Below are 12,437 nucleotides of genomic sequence, written 5' to 3'. Positions count from 1 at the left end.
TCTGAGATTATTGCAGACTTTATAGAAAACTGCCCAAAGGAGATCCAGATTTCCGGTGGCGAGGGCAGGGGGGAGGCCTCAAGCCAATATGTTGGAGGAGGGTGACTTCCTGTGTGCAGAGGCAGCACAGGCCAGCCATTCTGCTTGACCTAGGGGTGGGAGTCAGGGAGAGGCAGCCCCCTCCCACTCACCAATTGTGCTTTGGGATCATGCAGAAGGCAGGGCGCTGAGGCTCTGACCCTGGACAGGAGGGCTTGTGCCTGAGACAGGAGGAGAGGCCCCCTTCCTCTTCCAGAAGTCATATGGGGCAGGGGGTGGGCAAGGATGGCAAGGTGGCAGCGAGGAAACCTCAGGGGAGAAGAGTCACATGGGTGGGAAAGAGGATGTGGCCAACAGCTCCCAGCCCTTCAGAGCCTCCTCCTCCACCCCTCTCTGTGGCACAAAGGTCAGCTGACCCTGGTTCTAAGGTCAGTCCATCTACTTTGCACCCCCAGGACTCTCTCCTCCAGGATCTCTCATGAGGATCTGCTAGCATGGTTGGGGGGGGGGGCAGTGCTTGGCACCTGCCTGTTTTGCAGGGCTAGAGAGCTCATCCTAAGAGGAAAGGGGGGGTGGGCATCTTCCAGGGATGGAGTCCTCACTGGACCTGACCCAGTGAGTGGCAGATGTGGGTACTGAGTGCAAGCAATGGGTGTAGAGAGAACTGAGAGCCCAAAACTTGGGTAGAGGGATGAAACTCAGATCGGGGTGAAGAGCTGAGAGTCTCAGATTGGGCACAAGGGCTGAGTATTGGGGTATGAGAGCCCAAAGTGGGAAATGCTGACGATCGGCTCCACACTAAGGGTTTAACAGGGTGTCCCTATCCTTGTGATGGGAGAGTTAGGAGCTGAGCGCTAAGCCTGGGCCAAGGAGGGGCTTGAGCTAGAGCTGGGGTGGTGGGTGGTATGAAATACATCCTCAGATTGGGGGAGGGTGCCCAGCCCTCAGAGCCCCCAGATGTAGGTCTGTATGCAGGATGAGCTGGTATAAGAGAAAAAAGGCTCAAAGTCTACAAAAACCTTCTGAAGGGGGTGCTCTGGTTCTGAGACTAGAATGGGATGTGAGGGCCCCTGAGCCCTAGAAGGGAGCGGAGGGCTGCGAGCTGGAGTGCAGTTTAGGGGCATGTTTCCTGCTGAGAGGTCTGGGTTCAAAGCACAGGGTGGTGGAAGCAGTCTCAGGGCCTTGGGATAGAAGGACAGGGTCTCCGAGTGAGTCCTGAAAGGGGGAAGGGGCTTCGGGTGGTTCAGGAGGGCTTTCAGAGCCTGGGATGAGTGGATGGTGCGGGGGTGGGGGGGGGGGCGGTTCTGGAATCAGAAAAGGGTGTCTCTGGGTCTTCGATCGTGACAGCTCTCAGAAGCTGGGGAGAAGGGGTACAGCTCCAGGCCCCTGGATGGGGGAGATGCCACAATCCAAAGGTCTCAGGGCAGGGGCAGGTCTCAAAGCCTCAAGCTCGCGGGTGTCCCATACCCACGGTCTCGGGCGAGGTGGCCTCAGTAAGGTCATCAGCTGGCTGGGGCAGTCCCCAAGTCAGAACAGGCGAAGCTTAGAGGCCCGAACCCGGGGAAGTGGCGCGAGAGCCGGCGGGGGCTGCCGGGGCGGGCGCGCGGCGCGGGTCGGCGTCCTGCTCATAGCGGTAGTGGTAGCCCTCCATCTGGTCCCGGCACGCCTCACGCAAGTTGCGCATCCAGCGCTGGATGCCACGGCGGTTTAGGTAGAGCACCATAAGGAAGATGAGGCCGATGAGCGCCAGAACCAACCCGAAGAAGACGTAGGAAGCTTCCAGCTCGGGGCCGGCGAGTTCCACTTCATCCCCGCGACCGTCGGCATCGCCGTCGGCGCAGCGCAGCCGCGCCTCGTCCAAGTCCAGGAAAGGCCGATTGTGCAGCGCCCGCGGGGCAGCGCAGCGCAGGCGCCGCGCGTCGGGTACGCGCTCTGTGGCGTTGCGCAGCCAGGCCAGCAGGGGGCGTGCGGCGCAGCCGCAGCGCAGGGGGTTGTCGGCGAGCAGCAAGCGCGGCGCGGGGAGGCCGCCATCGCGTTCGAGCGCCCGCAGCTCGTCGGGGTCCAGGCCGGCCAGCGCGTTGAGGTGCACATCCAGCTGCTCCAGGCGCGGCCGGCGCAGAGCGGCGGGCGGCAGGCGGCTAAGCGCGTTGCCCGCCAGGCCCAGGAGGCGCAGCTCGTCGAGCGGAGCGAGCGCGGCGTCCAGCGCGGCCAGCAGTGCGGAGCCGCCCCGCGCCAGCGCGTGGTTGAGCTGCAGCGAGCGCAGCGCGGGCAGCCCGCGGAACGCGCCGCCGCCTAGGGTGCGCAGCGGGTTGTGGCTCAGGTCGAGCGCCGTCAGACTGGGTAGCCCGTCGAAGGCGCCGTCCTCCACCACCTCGATGTTGTTGTGCGTGAGGCGCAGCGCGGTCAGGTGCGGAAGGCGCACGCCGCCCTCCGCTGCCTCCTCCCCGTCCGCGTCCCCGCCGGCGAAGGCGGCCGCGCGCAGCACCGTCAGGTTGGCGCCCACGATGGTGAGGTTGCGCGCGTCGGGTGGCACGTCCCGCGGCGGCTGCCGGAGCTCGGCGCCGGACGCGCAGCGCAACATCAGCTTGGGGCCGCCGAAGCAGTAGCACTGGAAGGGACAGGGCGCGGCGGGTCGGCTCAGCGCCGCCGCCACGAGCAGCAGCCCCGGCAGCAGCGGGCCCCTGTGCTCCGGCTGTCCCGCGCGCGGGGCCATCGCAGCTGCCCCCACATCCAGCGCCCGGGTCGCGGCGCTCACCAGTGAGTTCGGAGCGCCTTGGGGGCGGGGAGGGGGGCGGGTGGGGCAAGTCCTTGACTCGGAGCGCCCGGCGGTCGTGGTCCTTCGGTCCGCTGGCTCTAGAGTCCGAGGAACCTTCACTTTCCTGGTTGGGGCGAGAGGGGACAGGCAGGGAGCGGAGCCCCCCGCCCCCGGTGCCCTCTTCGCCCTGCGCACCGGCCTCCGACTTCCGCGGCTGTTCTGGGCTCAGAGCCGAGTGGGCAGGGTTTGCCTCCCCCCTCCCCGCCTCCCAGCCGCCTCCTCCGCCCCCAGCGGTGTCTCCGCGCCCTCCTAGCGGAGAGGCGGGGTGGGAGGCTCCTGAGAACCAGGGCTTTGGGCTGCTGCTCTTGATGTTCTCCCTTTCGGCTCCCGGACTGATGTGAAGTTTGACTCTCCGAGGTTCTGACTTAGTTCCCTCTCATCTCCCCCACCCTCCGCGTTTAAGCTGGTTCCTTCCTCTTACCTCTCAGGCACGTGTGGGGCGGGGCGGGGCCGGGCAGGGGAGAGCTGGCAGGTGGGTCAGCATCTCCAAGGGAGAATTTAGGGGCAGGATTTTAGAGTTCCTCCTCCAAGTGCAGGCAGGGATGAGGGGTCAGCTGGGAAAGTTCCTCGTTTTTCAGCTGCTTCCTAATTCCTGTGATCAAGGAGAGGGCTGTGCTAGGAGAGGAAAATCCCCAGCCTCAGCCCCCTCTTCTGCCACCCCAGTTACATCTGGTCTGGCTCTGTCAGCATCCCTGCACGTTCCTGGAGACCTCCGTCTTTTCCACCCCACCCCATCTACCCGAGGAAGTCAAGACAACCCCCTCTTCCTTCCACCCCTCCTCCCCTCAAGTCACTGGCTGCTCCTCCAGGATTTCTTCCATCTGGTTTTCTCCACCAGGCTGGACTCCTCCCCCAAGCACTCTCCTAGGCCCTGGGACCCGGTGGGTGTGGTGATTCAGCTCTTTGCTGCCCTTCTCCTTGCCCCAGCACCTTGGACCCCTGCTTGGTTGTCCTGGGTCTCAGGACCTTAGGGTTGTTGGATGACATCAGCTGCCCCTCCTCCTCTCCAGGGTACCCCACCTGTAAATGGTGAATGGGTAGGAGGGTTTGGGGCTCCGGAGGTGGTGAGACCAGGAGCAGATTTTGCACTGTTGGGGTAGGGGGTCTCAGAAGGGACCAAGGCCGAACTGTTTATAGGTTTGTTTTGTTCTCGATTCCCCCCACCCACCACCACCCCGCCCCAAGGACTGGGAAGCTCCAGGCCTGATTTAAAGAGACAGGCTCCTGAGAAGGGAGCTCTCCTGGCTTTGGCATGAATTATTCAGGCTTTAGAAGTTGACACCTGATCCTCAGGCCCTTCTGGTATGAGCAGAGCTGGTTAGGATAAAGGCTCCCTCCAATCTAAGAAGCAGCCTCTTTCTCCTGAAATTAGGGATTGCTGGGTTGCCTCCTTCCCTGAAAGTATATTTAACTGATCAACCAACAGATCAATACCACCTAAGGAGAGGCCTGGGTCTCAGACAGGGGTCAGTGTTGAGGTCCAGGGCTGTTGATGCTGGGGGTGGGAGGAAGACCTCGCCTTCTCCTTCCCGCCCTCTCTCCTGTCCCTACTGTCACTCCCAAGCTTTGACAGATGAGAATAGTAACTTGCACATGCATATTGGACATGTCTTTTCAGAAGTGGGGTTGTATACTCACATGTATGTGCAGAAGCAAACTTAACATGTGAGCAGGCCTAGGTGTGTCCACATGTGAGCACATACACACACTCATGCTCACTTGTGTGTGCCTACACATCCACAGGAAGCCTTGCATAAGCTTGTGCACAGTTCCAGGCAGGCTCAGATGTGCTTCTTACATGTACTTGCAGGAGCATTCATACATGTGCACGTGTGAACATAGATTTGAGTGCATTCTGGTATGTGTCCGTAGATTCATAAGCATATACATATTTGAACATTCATACTTCTGGGCCCATGCAGGTACCTGGGTGTGTTCTCAGAGGGACAAGCTAACAGACTTATGCAAGCACATGCATCCAGAGGTCGGCCAACACACTCTGAGCCCACTCCTGCCCTCCACCACACCTTTGGTCTGTGGAGTTAACAGGGTGTGGTGTCTTTTCTTATATGGCACAAGAGCTCAAGCAGGCCATAGATGCTGGGCCCTCAGCTTTGCGTTCACTCCAGTCCTGGCCCTTGTCAACTCCAAGCCCCAGCTCTGACATCTTCCCCAGTGGGAGGCACTGGCTCTTCCTCACTGTTGTGTTTCTGGTACACAGACTAGAGCAAGAGACTATGCAGTAAATGTTTGTAAATGAATGAGTGAATGAAAAGGTCTTTGGTTTCCTGTCCTGCTGCGTACAGCCCCTTCAGCCTCCAGCCACTAAGACATCACAGGTCAGCTGTCAAGGCCAGCTCTCCCTTCTCAGGCCCCATGGTGGCTGGTTTCTGATTGGCTGATGGCCCTCCAGGGGAAGCCCTGCAGGGGAGCCAGCAGCTTTGGTGGTGGGGGTGGGGATATGTGTGCATTTGCTAGACACCTCCGTTGGGGAAAGGAGGCCCAGAGAGAACCTAGGACCATCAAATGACAGAGAACAAGGCAGTGACTGTGTTTTATAAATGGGGTGGTGAGGCCAGAGGCCAGGGACTTGTCAAAAAACTTGTGGTCCTCGGGGCTTTGCCTGGAAACCTGACCCCAGCACCTGGCCCAGGGCTCTGTCCAAGGTAGTAGGTGTGTCTGAGTGGCCAGCACCACAGGAAAATCTCTTCTTGACCCCAGCGATCTGAGGCCAAGAACAGATGGCAGGTAGGGTCTGGTGTGACCTTGGACCTGTCTCCACCTCTGGGCTGTCAGCTTCTATTTCTGCAGAGTAGTTGGGCTTCTGAATCTGTCATTTCTGGTCCTTTTAGAGCTATTGTGATAACGTGAAGGGAAAATGTTTTGAAACAAGAAAAGCCATATCATTAGGGTCTAGGCACTTAGCACCCACGTGACTCTGGATGAGGCATTGCCCTTTTCTGGGACTAATTAGTTTCCATGCTTTTTGGCTCTGTTCCATCTTCCTTCGTCCCCCAACACCTCAAATTCATGGTAGATAGTACAAGGAATGAGTCTCCACTTGCTGTCTCTCTCTATGCCTCTCCCCTGCCTTCTCCCCTGTCTCCCCTCTTTCTGCAGGTGTTCCTTATCTCTGTCCAATTTCCCTTGGAACCAAGTCTGTGAGTCATTTGGGGGGGGGGATCTCTGTTCTCTGGAGGAACAGCCTTCAGCGTCTTGGGAGTAATCAGTGTTCGGTATGTAGTAGGTGTTCAATAAATGCATTCAGTAAATGCGTCTTGAGGCTGTGTGTTTATTCCCTGAGGCATCCCGTGGATTGCTCACTGTTTGACTCTCATGGGGTGCTCTCTCCCCTTGATTTTTTTCCTCCAGTCTAGCTTACTCACCCTCAGGGCTCAACTTGAGTTCTGTCTCCTCCAAGAAGCCTTCCTGGCTTCCTTCTCTCTCCTTTGAACTTCACACTGAGTGATCAGAGGGCTAGAGCTGTCCTGAGCCCCTTGACTGTCAGCAGCTAGAGCTCACGACAAGTCTAATTTCTTGTGTTGTCAGCACACAGCTTAGAGCTCAGCATGGAAAAGGCACCAGGGAACATTTGCTAAGTGAAATAATGATTTAAAAGTCTCTGGCTCGATCCACCCGTGTGAAGCAGGCTAGGTGAGGATCCTTCACCTATGCTTTACACCAGGAGACAGCTGCCCAGAAAGGTTAAGTGCGTTCCTCAAGTTTGCACAGCGAACTGAAACCAGAGCCTGACAGGAGCTCAGGTTTCCTGCTCATCTTCTCTGCCGCAGCCCTCCCCATCCTAGGTTCTCTCTCTAGGGAATGTGACTGGGTCAGATCCCAGGGGAGCCTGTGGGCAAAGAGCTCAGGCCCTCAGGGTTTCCTCAGGACTCAGCAAACAGATCACCCCAGCCCCACCCAGGCAGAATGATCGTGTCTGCCATGAGCCAGGCTGTGAATCAACCATGTCAGCCTCGAGGGACCTGAATTCTTGAATTTGTTACCCCGCTAGGTCCCAGAGCCCCTCTCAGCCTTCCAAGGAGCTGTGCCTCCCCTAAGCCCCAGTTCCTACATCCTCTTCTCCCTGCAAAGGCCCTACCCTCTGTACGCTCCACTAAGCCTTTATAGGGAAACTGGAGGGGTGTTCAGCTTCCCTGAGGTCGCCCAGCAGGTAGCTCTTACCCATCCGCCTCCAGCTCCATTTTCTCCCTTAGGGGCTACTTGGTGTTACTGGAGCCTGTGGGCAAGTCTGTATTTCCAGCTCTGTTTCCCTGTTTGCAAAGGTGTATGTGTGTGTGCAAGGGGATGATCTTGGAAGGCTTTTAAGTGCTGTGCCCCATGGCCTTTTAGGGACGAGGGTCCTGGAGCTGCCCAAGTTGGTGCCCCCGTCTTTTCAATATGTGACCTTGAAGTTGGCCCCACCCTTAATTATCGAGTGTGCTAGGATGTCGTGCGGCTCCTCCTGAGTCCCCTGCTATAGCAGCCTGCAATCCAGGCTCTCTCTTTCCTGGTTGCCCTCCTGCTGCCTGCCTTTCCCTCTGCTCCCCCTTCCTCTGAGGCAAGTGGAGGAGCAGCCTGGCAGACCTGACATGATGAAGCTCAGTCATTAGGTAGTGGGGGAGGCCCCAGGTTCTCTTCTGTATCTCCGGCTCTGGTGGGGAGGGGAAAACTCCACTGCAGTCTTTACTGTTCCCATTTCTCACTCCCCCCCCACCCCGCCCCACTGCCACGAGACACAGGAAAATCCATAGACCCAAGATCCATTTTCTCCATTGAGTCAGCAAAGGCCACACTCTGCTTCTGAGGGACTGGCAATCGGCTTTTAAATAACTCTCAGATATTTAATACCCTCCTGCTCCACTCTGTGGCCAGGGCCTCTGGGGAAAGCCTAGAATAAAAGTTGGATGAATCCTCTGAAAGTCATAAGTGCTCCTGCCCGCACCTCAACCCACCCTCCCCCAACCAGACTCCCAGGCCATGGAGGAAAACCTGATTCCTTATCACCTTTGCACAGTGCTTTAGAGTTTCTAAGTGGTACCCCCGACTTGGTTTGTTATCACAAGTTTAGAACTGGAAACTGAAGTTTAGAAAAGGGGACTGACCCCCTCTGACTTGTAGTCTTGGTCTGTTGCTGGCTGGCTGTGTGGCTTTGAGCAGGTCTCTGTCCTCTGTGCTTCACGGTGGTTCAACCTGTGGGTTGCCACTGGTACCTCTAGCTATTATGTTTCATGAATTGGTGTCCTGGTCTAAGTCTCCTCTCATGGAGCCGCTTTTTGCCTCCATACTCTGCCTGGGGAAGGTTAAAGGGCAGAGCAGACTGAGGCTCAAGGCCAGGCAGGGTCTGGCCCTAGGATTCCAGTGTAAGTCAGAGACAGGAGTGGGTGGGGGGAAGGGAAAAGAGCAGAGTTGGATTCTTTTGTCCCCTCCTCCCCACCCCCCTTCCTTTCTTCTGCAGGTGGAGGTCAGGACAGACCAAGGACAATAATATTTAAATTTTGGCTTCTTTAAGACTAAGGTTCTCAGCAGCTGTAGATATAATTTGAGAAGGTGGGAGCAGAACCCTCTTCCTAAGTTGTGTCAGGATCAAGGTCCTGATAATGAAAGTTAGAGGGCCCAGTTCTCCTGGCTTTACCACTGTTCTGTGTCATTTGGAAGACAGGGATTGATATCTGCATTGGTTATTTGAGAACACTGGAAGATTAAGAGCTGTGCTTGGGGTCACCTCATGATGAGGTGACCCTAATGATGGAAGAGGGCATATAGTCTAGGGTTTCTGATGCCCAGCTCATCCAAGCCTGCTCTAGCAGGAAACTGGGGGCTAAGGGATGCGAATGGAAGAGGCAAGTGGGTTCCCATTTAGTCTGGAAGTGACCTTGCTTTGTTTTACTTCCCTTGCATCCTCTTGGGTCCTCATGATCCTCCTGAGCTGTACCAAGCCCTCTGTATGTGTGTGTGTGTGTGTGTGTGTGTGTGTGTTAGTTGCTCAGTCATGTCTGACTCTTTGCAACCCCATGGACTGTAGCTTGCCAGGCTCCTCTGTCCATGGAATACTCCAGGCAAGAATACTGGAGTGGGTTGCCAATCCCTTCTCCAGGGGATCTTCCCAACCCAGGGATCAAAGTTGGGTCTCCTCTGGTCTTTGCAGAGGAGATTCTTTACATTGCAGGCAGATTCTTTACTGTCTGAGCCACAGGGAAGCCCTACCAAAGCTTCTGCTTCTAAAATTACATAATTTTAGAATCAAAACACTGAATTTTAAGAACCACAGACTCTGGGAGCCATAGAACCATGGTCTGTTTCAATCAGAACATAAGACTCTTATGCTGCTGGTAGTATGAATGGTGGTGAAGCACTTAGAGCCTGTTGTAGTTGTTATATTAATATTCCTCAATGAAACCTGTCTTTCTGTATCCATACTTTTATGCTGTCCCTTCACACACTGAGTTTGGTTTGGCCATGTGAATTTCTTTGGCTACTGAGACATCAGAAAATGTGATGCAAGCAGAAGATTAAAAGGTGCTTGTCCCTGGTGGGGACAAGAAGAGGGGGCCTCCCCTCTTCTTGCTCTGCTGAGATCTCTATGCTTAGAAACCCCAGTAAGCCTCTTAGGGGAAGAGACCAGCAATGAGCCATCCTGCTGAAGCCCTCTAGACAAACCAGCTCCCAGATGATCTTCCAGCTGATGCCAGCTGCCTGCATGACCCTAGATAAGACTAAGAGAACTACCCAGCTGACCTGAGCCCAAATTGCTGACTCACAGAATTGTGAACAGATAAAGTGGTTTCTGTATTAAGCCATTAAGTTTGGGGGGTGGTTTGTTACACAGAGGTAGATAACTGATTCAGAGCCTTAGCATTAGATCTGTAGAATCTTAGTCACCGATTCTACATACCCCTGCAATCACAGTATTGTAGATTCTTTGATGCAGTACCTAAGGGATAGAAGGATCCTGAGAACTCATTTAACTCACTCGGTGCTGCCCTCTTAAGTCACAAAGCAGCTGACCCACTCACTCTCTTCCAACCTGGAGCTCCCTGCTCAAGGGTCCCTGATTCTTCAGTATCTGTCCATCATGTCACAGAGTCTTCTTGTTCCACTCCTCAGTTGGTTCCTCAGTTCTTAATTCTTTAGAGAACCTTCCAATGCTGATCTGCTTGCTCTGGTCTTAGGAACTAAATGTGGACATGGTGGAAATTTGTCGTAATATTTATCCCAATTCCTGGCACAGTGCCTGGTACAGAGTGAGGGTTAATGAACATACCTTGAGGAAAAACAACCATCACTACCACCACAAAGCTTTTCTCATGTTTTCCCGCCCTGTCCCCGCCTTACTGAGTTCTGTGATCTGTCCATGGTGCTGAATGCCTATCCTTGCTTCTATCTGCCTCAGAATGGCTACTTCCCAAGGGAAGAAATCTCTCCCGTGTCTTGGAATTCTCCCTCCCTCTCAATCTCCCTCCCTGTTTCCCTCTCTCTCTTTGCACCACCCCTCATGTCCTGTCTTCCTCACCCTGCCCTATCCTTCATATACAGATCATTGGCCTGAACTATTTAATGCAAACTAATATGAGGTGATGTATACTGACTAGGATTAGGTTTAGCTGTAGGCATCAGAATGCACAAAATAACAATCTCTTAAGTGATATGGAAATAGAAGTTTTTTTCTTTTCATAAAAGGAAGTCTAGATGTAGCAGTCCAGAGTCTGAATGGTTTCTCCGTGGGTATAAGAAATCAGTACTTCTTCCAGCCTCCCACTCTGCTTTCCCTAGGGTGTAGTCCTCATTCTTGTGGTACAAAATGGCTCCTAGGGCACCAGCCATCACATCAGATGGGAGGTGGAGGCAAAAGATAAAGTTGCCCTTTCCTTTTATGGTTACTTCTCATAATTTCATCCAGCACATTCACTGGCATGGTCACATCTAACTAGCTTCAAGGGGCTTGGGAACTTTAGTGTTAACTGGGTCGGGGAGGGGGGAGGAGGCAATTTTCCCAGCAAAAAAGTGGTCGTCCTTATTACTGAGGAAGAAGGAGAAATAGTTATTGAAAAGTAACTAGAAATCTCTGACATTAGTGATGAAATAGTGTTACTGATGGTGACAGTGACTATGGCATACTAGTTATGTTGATGGTAACAGAAATGGTTATGTGGTGGTGGTGATGTTGGTGATGATAGTGGTGGAGGTGATAATAAAGCTGGTGATCAATATAAGCTCATGTCCAGGAGCACAACCTGGACCAGGAGAATACCCAGAAGATAGACCCAGTGACTATAAGGTGTCTGGAGCTCGGGGCCTGCTCCAAGCCACAAGAGAGTGTTTCTGGCACCCCTGCTGCTTTGCAGTTCATCAGCCATGGGCCTCTCACCTTCCTGAGTCCAGAAGAGCATGAATCAGATCCCTCCCACACCCCACTTAGGCTGGAAATAACCGTGGAATGAAAATTTAAGGCCTTAGGGAGGTGAAGCAGGAAGGGTGATATTGGGCTTCCATTTATTAGACAATAAACATTGATGGAATTTGTTGTTTCATTCAAGGAAATCTTTGCTGTGAAATATCCAGAGACACACATAGACACATAGCCTCCAACATAAGACAAATGGTTACAAAGATAGACATGCAGAGAGAATTACAGATATGCAGAAACAGGCCCATTTTCATGGAGACCCATAGGCCCAGACACACTTAGTCTAACAAAGAGGCATCAGGATAGCCCCTCTCCCCAATGAGATGCAGGCCATCCAGCCATCTTATTCCATAGGACAACTTTCAAGTCACCCCTGGGTCCTGAAGGCTGAAGTCCTGAAGGCACCAAGGAGCCAGAAGTAACATTGAAGAGGGGGCTCAGAGATCAGTAGCCAATCAGGAAAGGAAGCAGTCTGACCTTTGATATGACTCCCACCTGGGGAGGGATTGTACCAGTGTACTATGGCCTGATCCAGGCCTGCCCAGGTTCTGTGGCTGAAGGTGACCAGGTGGGGTGGGAATTGGGTAGGAGGGGGTGTGTCCTCCAGGATGTCTCCCCCCAGGGGCCCAAGGACACACCTGGAGGCCATTAGCAGAGGAGCCATCAGGCAGCAGGCTCCGGCTCCAGGTGAGGAGGCGTGATGTGAACATGTGGCAGCCTCCCACCAGCTGGAGCTGGATCCTGGAGGACACCTTGGCCTGGGTGGTTCCAGCATCACTCCCCCAGCACCCACATGGAGTGTGGAGGTAGCCACAGCACAGGCGTTTGTGCTCAAGATTGTGGGTGAGCCCACCTCCAGTTTACCTCCTGAACCAGATTTCCTGACTTTCACGGTGACATTCTTCTTCTCAGAAGGCATCCTGATGACTTCACTGCCCCCTCCCCCATCACGCCACCGAGTCTCTTTCTTTCTCTGTTTCTGCTCAGAGCTCCTATGTGGCATCACCCTGACCTGCCTACCCTTTCCATTGATCTGTGCTTCTTGGTAAGTGACAGCCCTGCCTAGCTCCGGCCGCTGCCACCCTCCCCCTCTCTACCCAGCTGGAGCAGCTTTACTTTACTGTGGTTTCAGTTCTTTGTGATGTAAGATGTTTGAGCCCCAAAGGGGGCTCAGCCCCC

At 54.5% G+C, this 12,437-nt stretch overlaps 1 protein-coding gene across 1 annotated transcript; it reads right to left on the bottom strand.

Annotated features, from left to right (window-relative positions):
* On the bottom strand, positions 1-3,216 carry TPBGL (trophoblast glycoprotein like). The gene has a single exon (XM_043481617.1). The coding sequence runs from the start codon at positions 2,750-2,752 to the stop codon at positions 1,583-1,585; it is 1,170 nt and encodes a 389-aa protein (XP_043337552.1). The 5' UTR covers positions 2,753-3,216; the 3' UTR covers positions 1-1,582.
* Between the last annotated feature and the right edge of the window lie 9,221 nt (positions 3,217-12,437).

The sequence above is a fragment of the Cervus canadensis genome, chromosome 11 (assembly GCF_019320065.1).
Source record: "Cervus canadensis isolate Bull #8, Minnesota chromosome 11, ASM1932006v1, whole genome shotgun sequence".
Lineage (NCBI taxonomy): Eukaryota > Metazoa > Chordata > Mammalia > Artiodactyla > Cervidae > Cervus > Cervus canadensis.
Note: the sequence above shows the minus strand (reverse complement) of the source record. Positions and strands in the feature narration are given on the sequence as shown.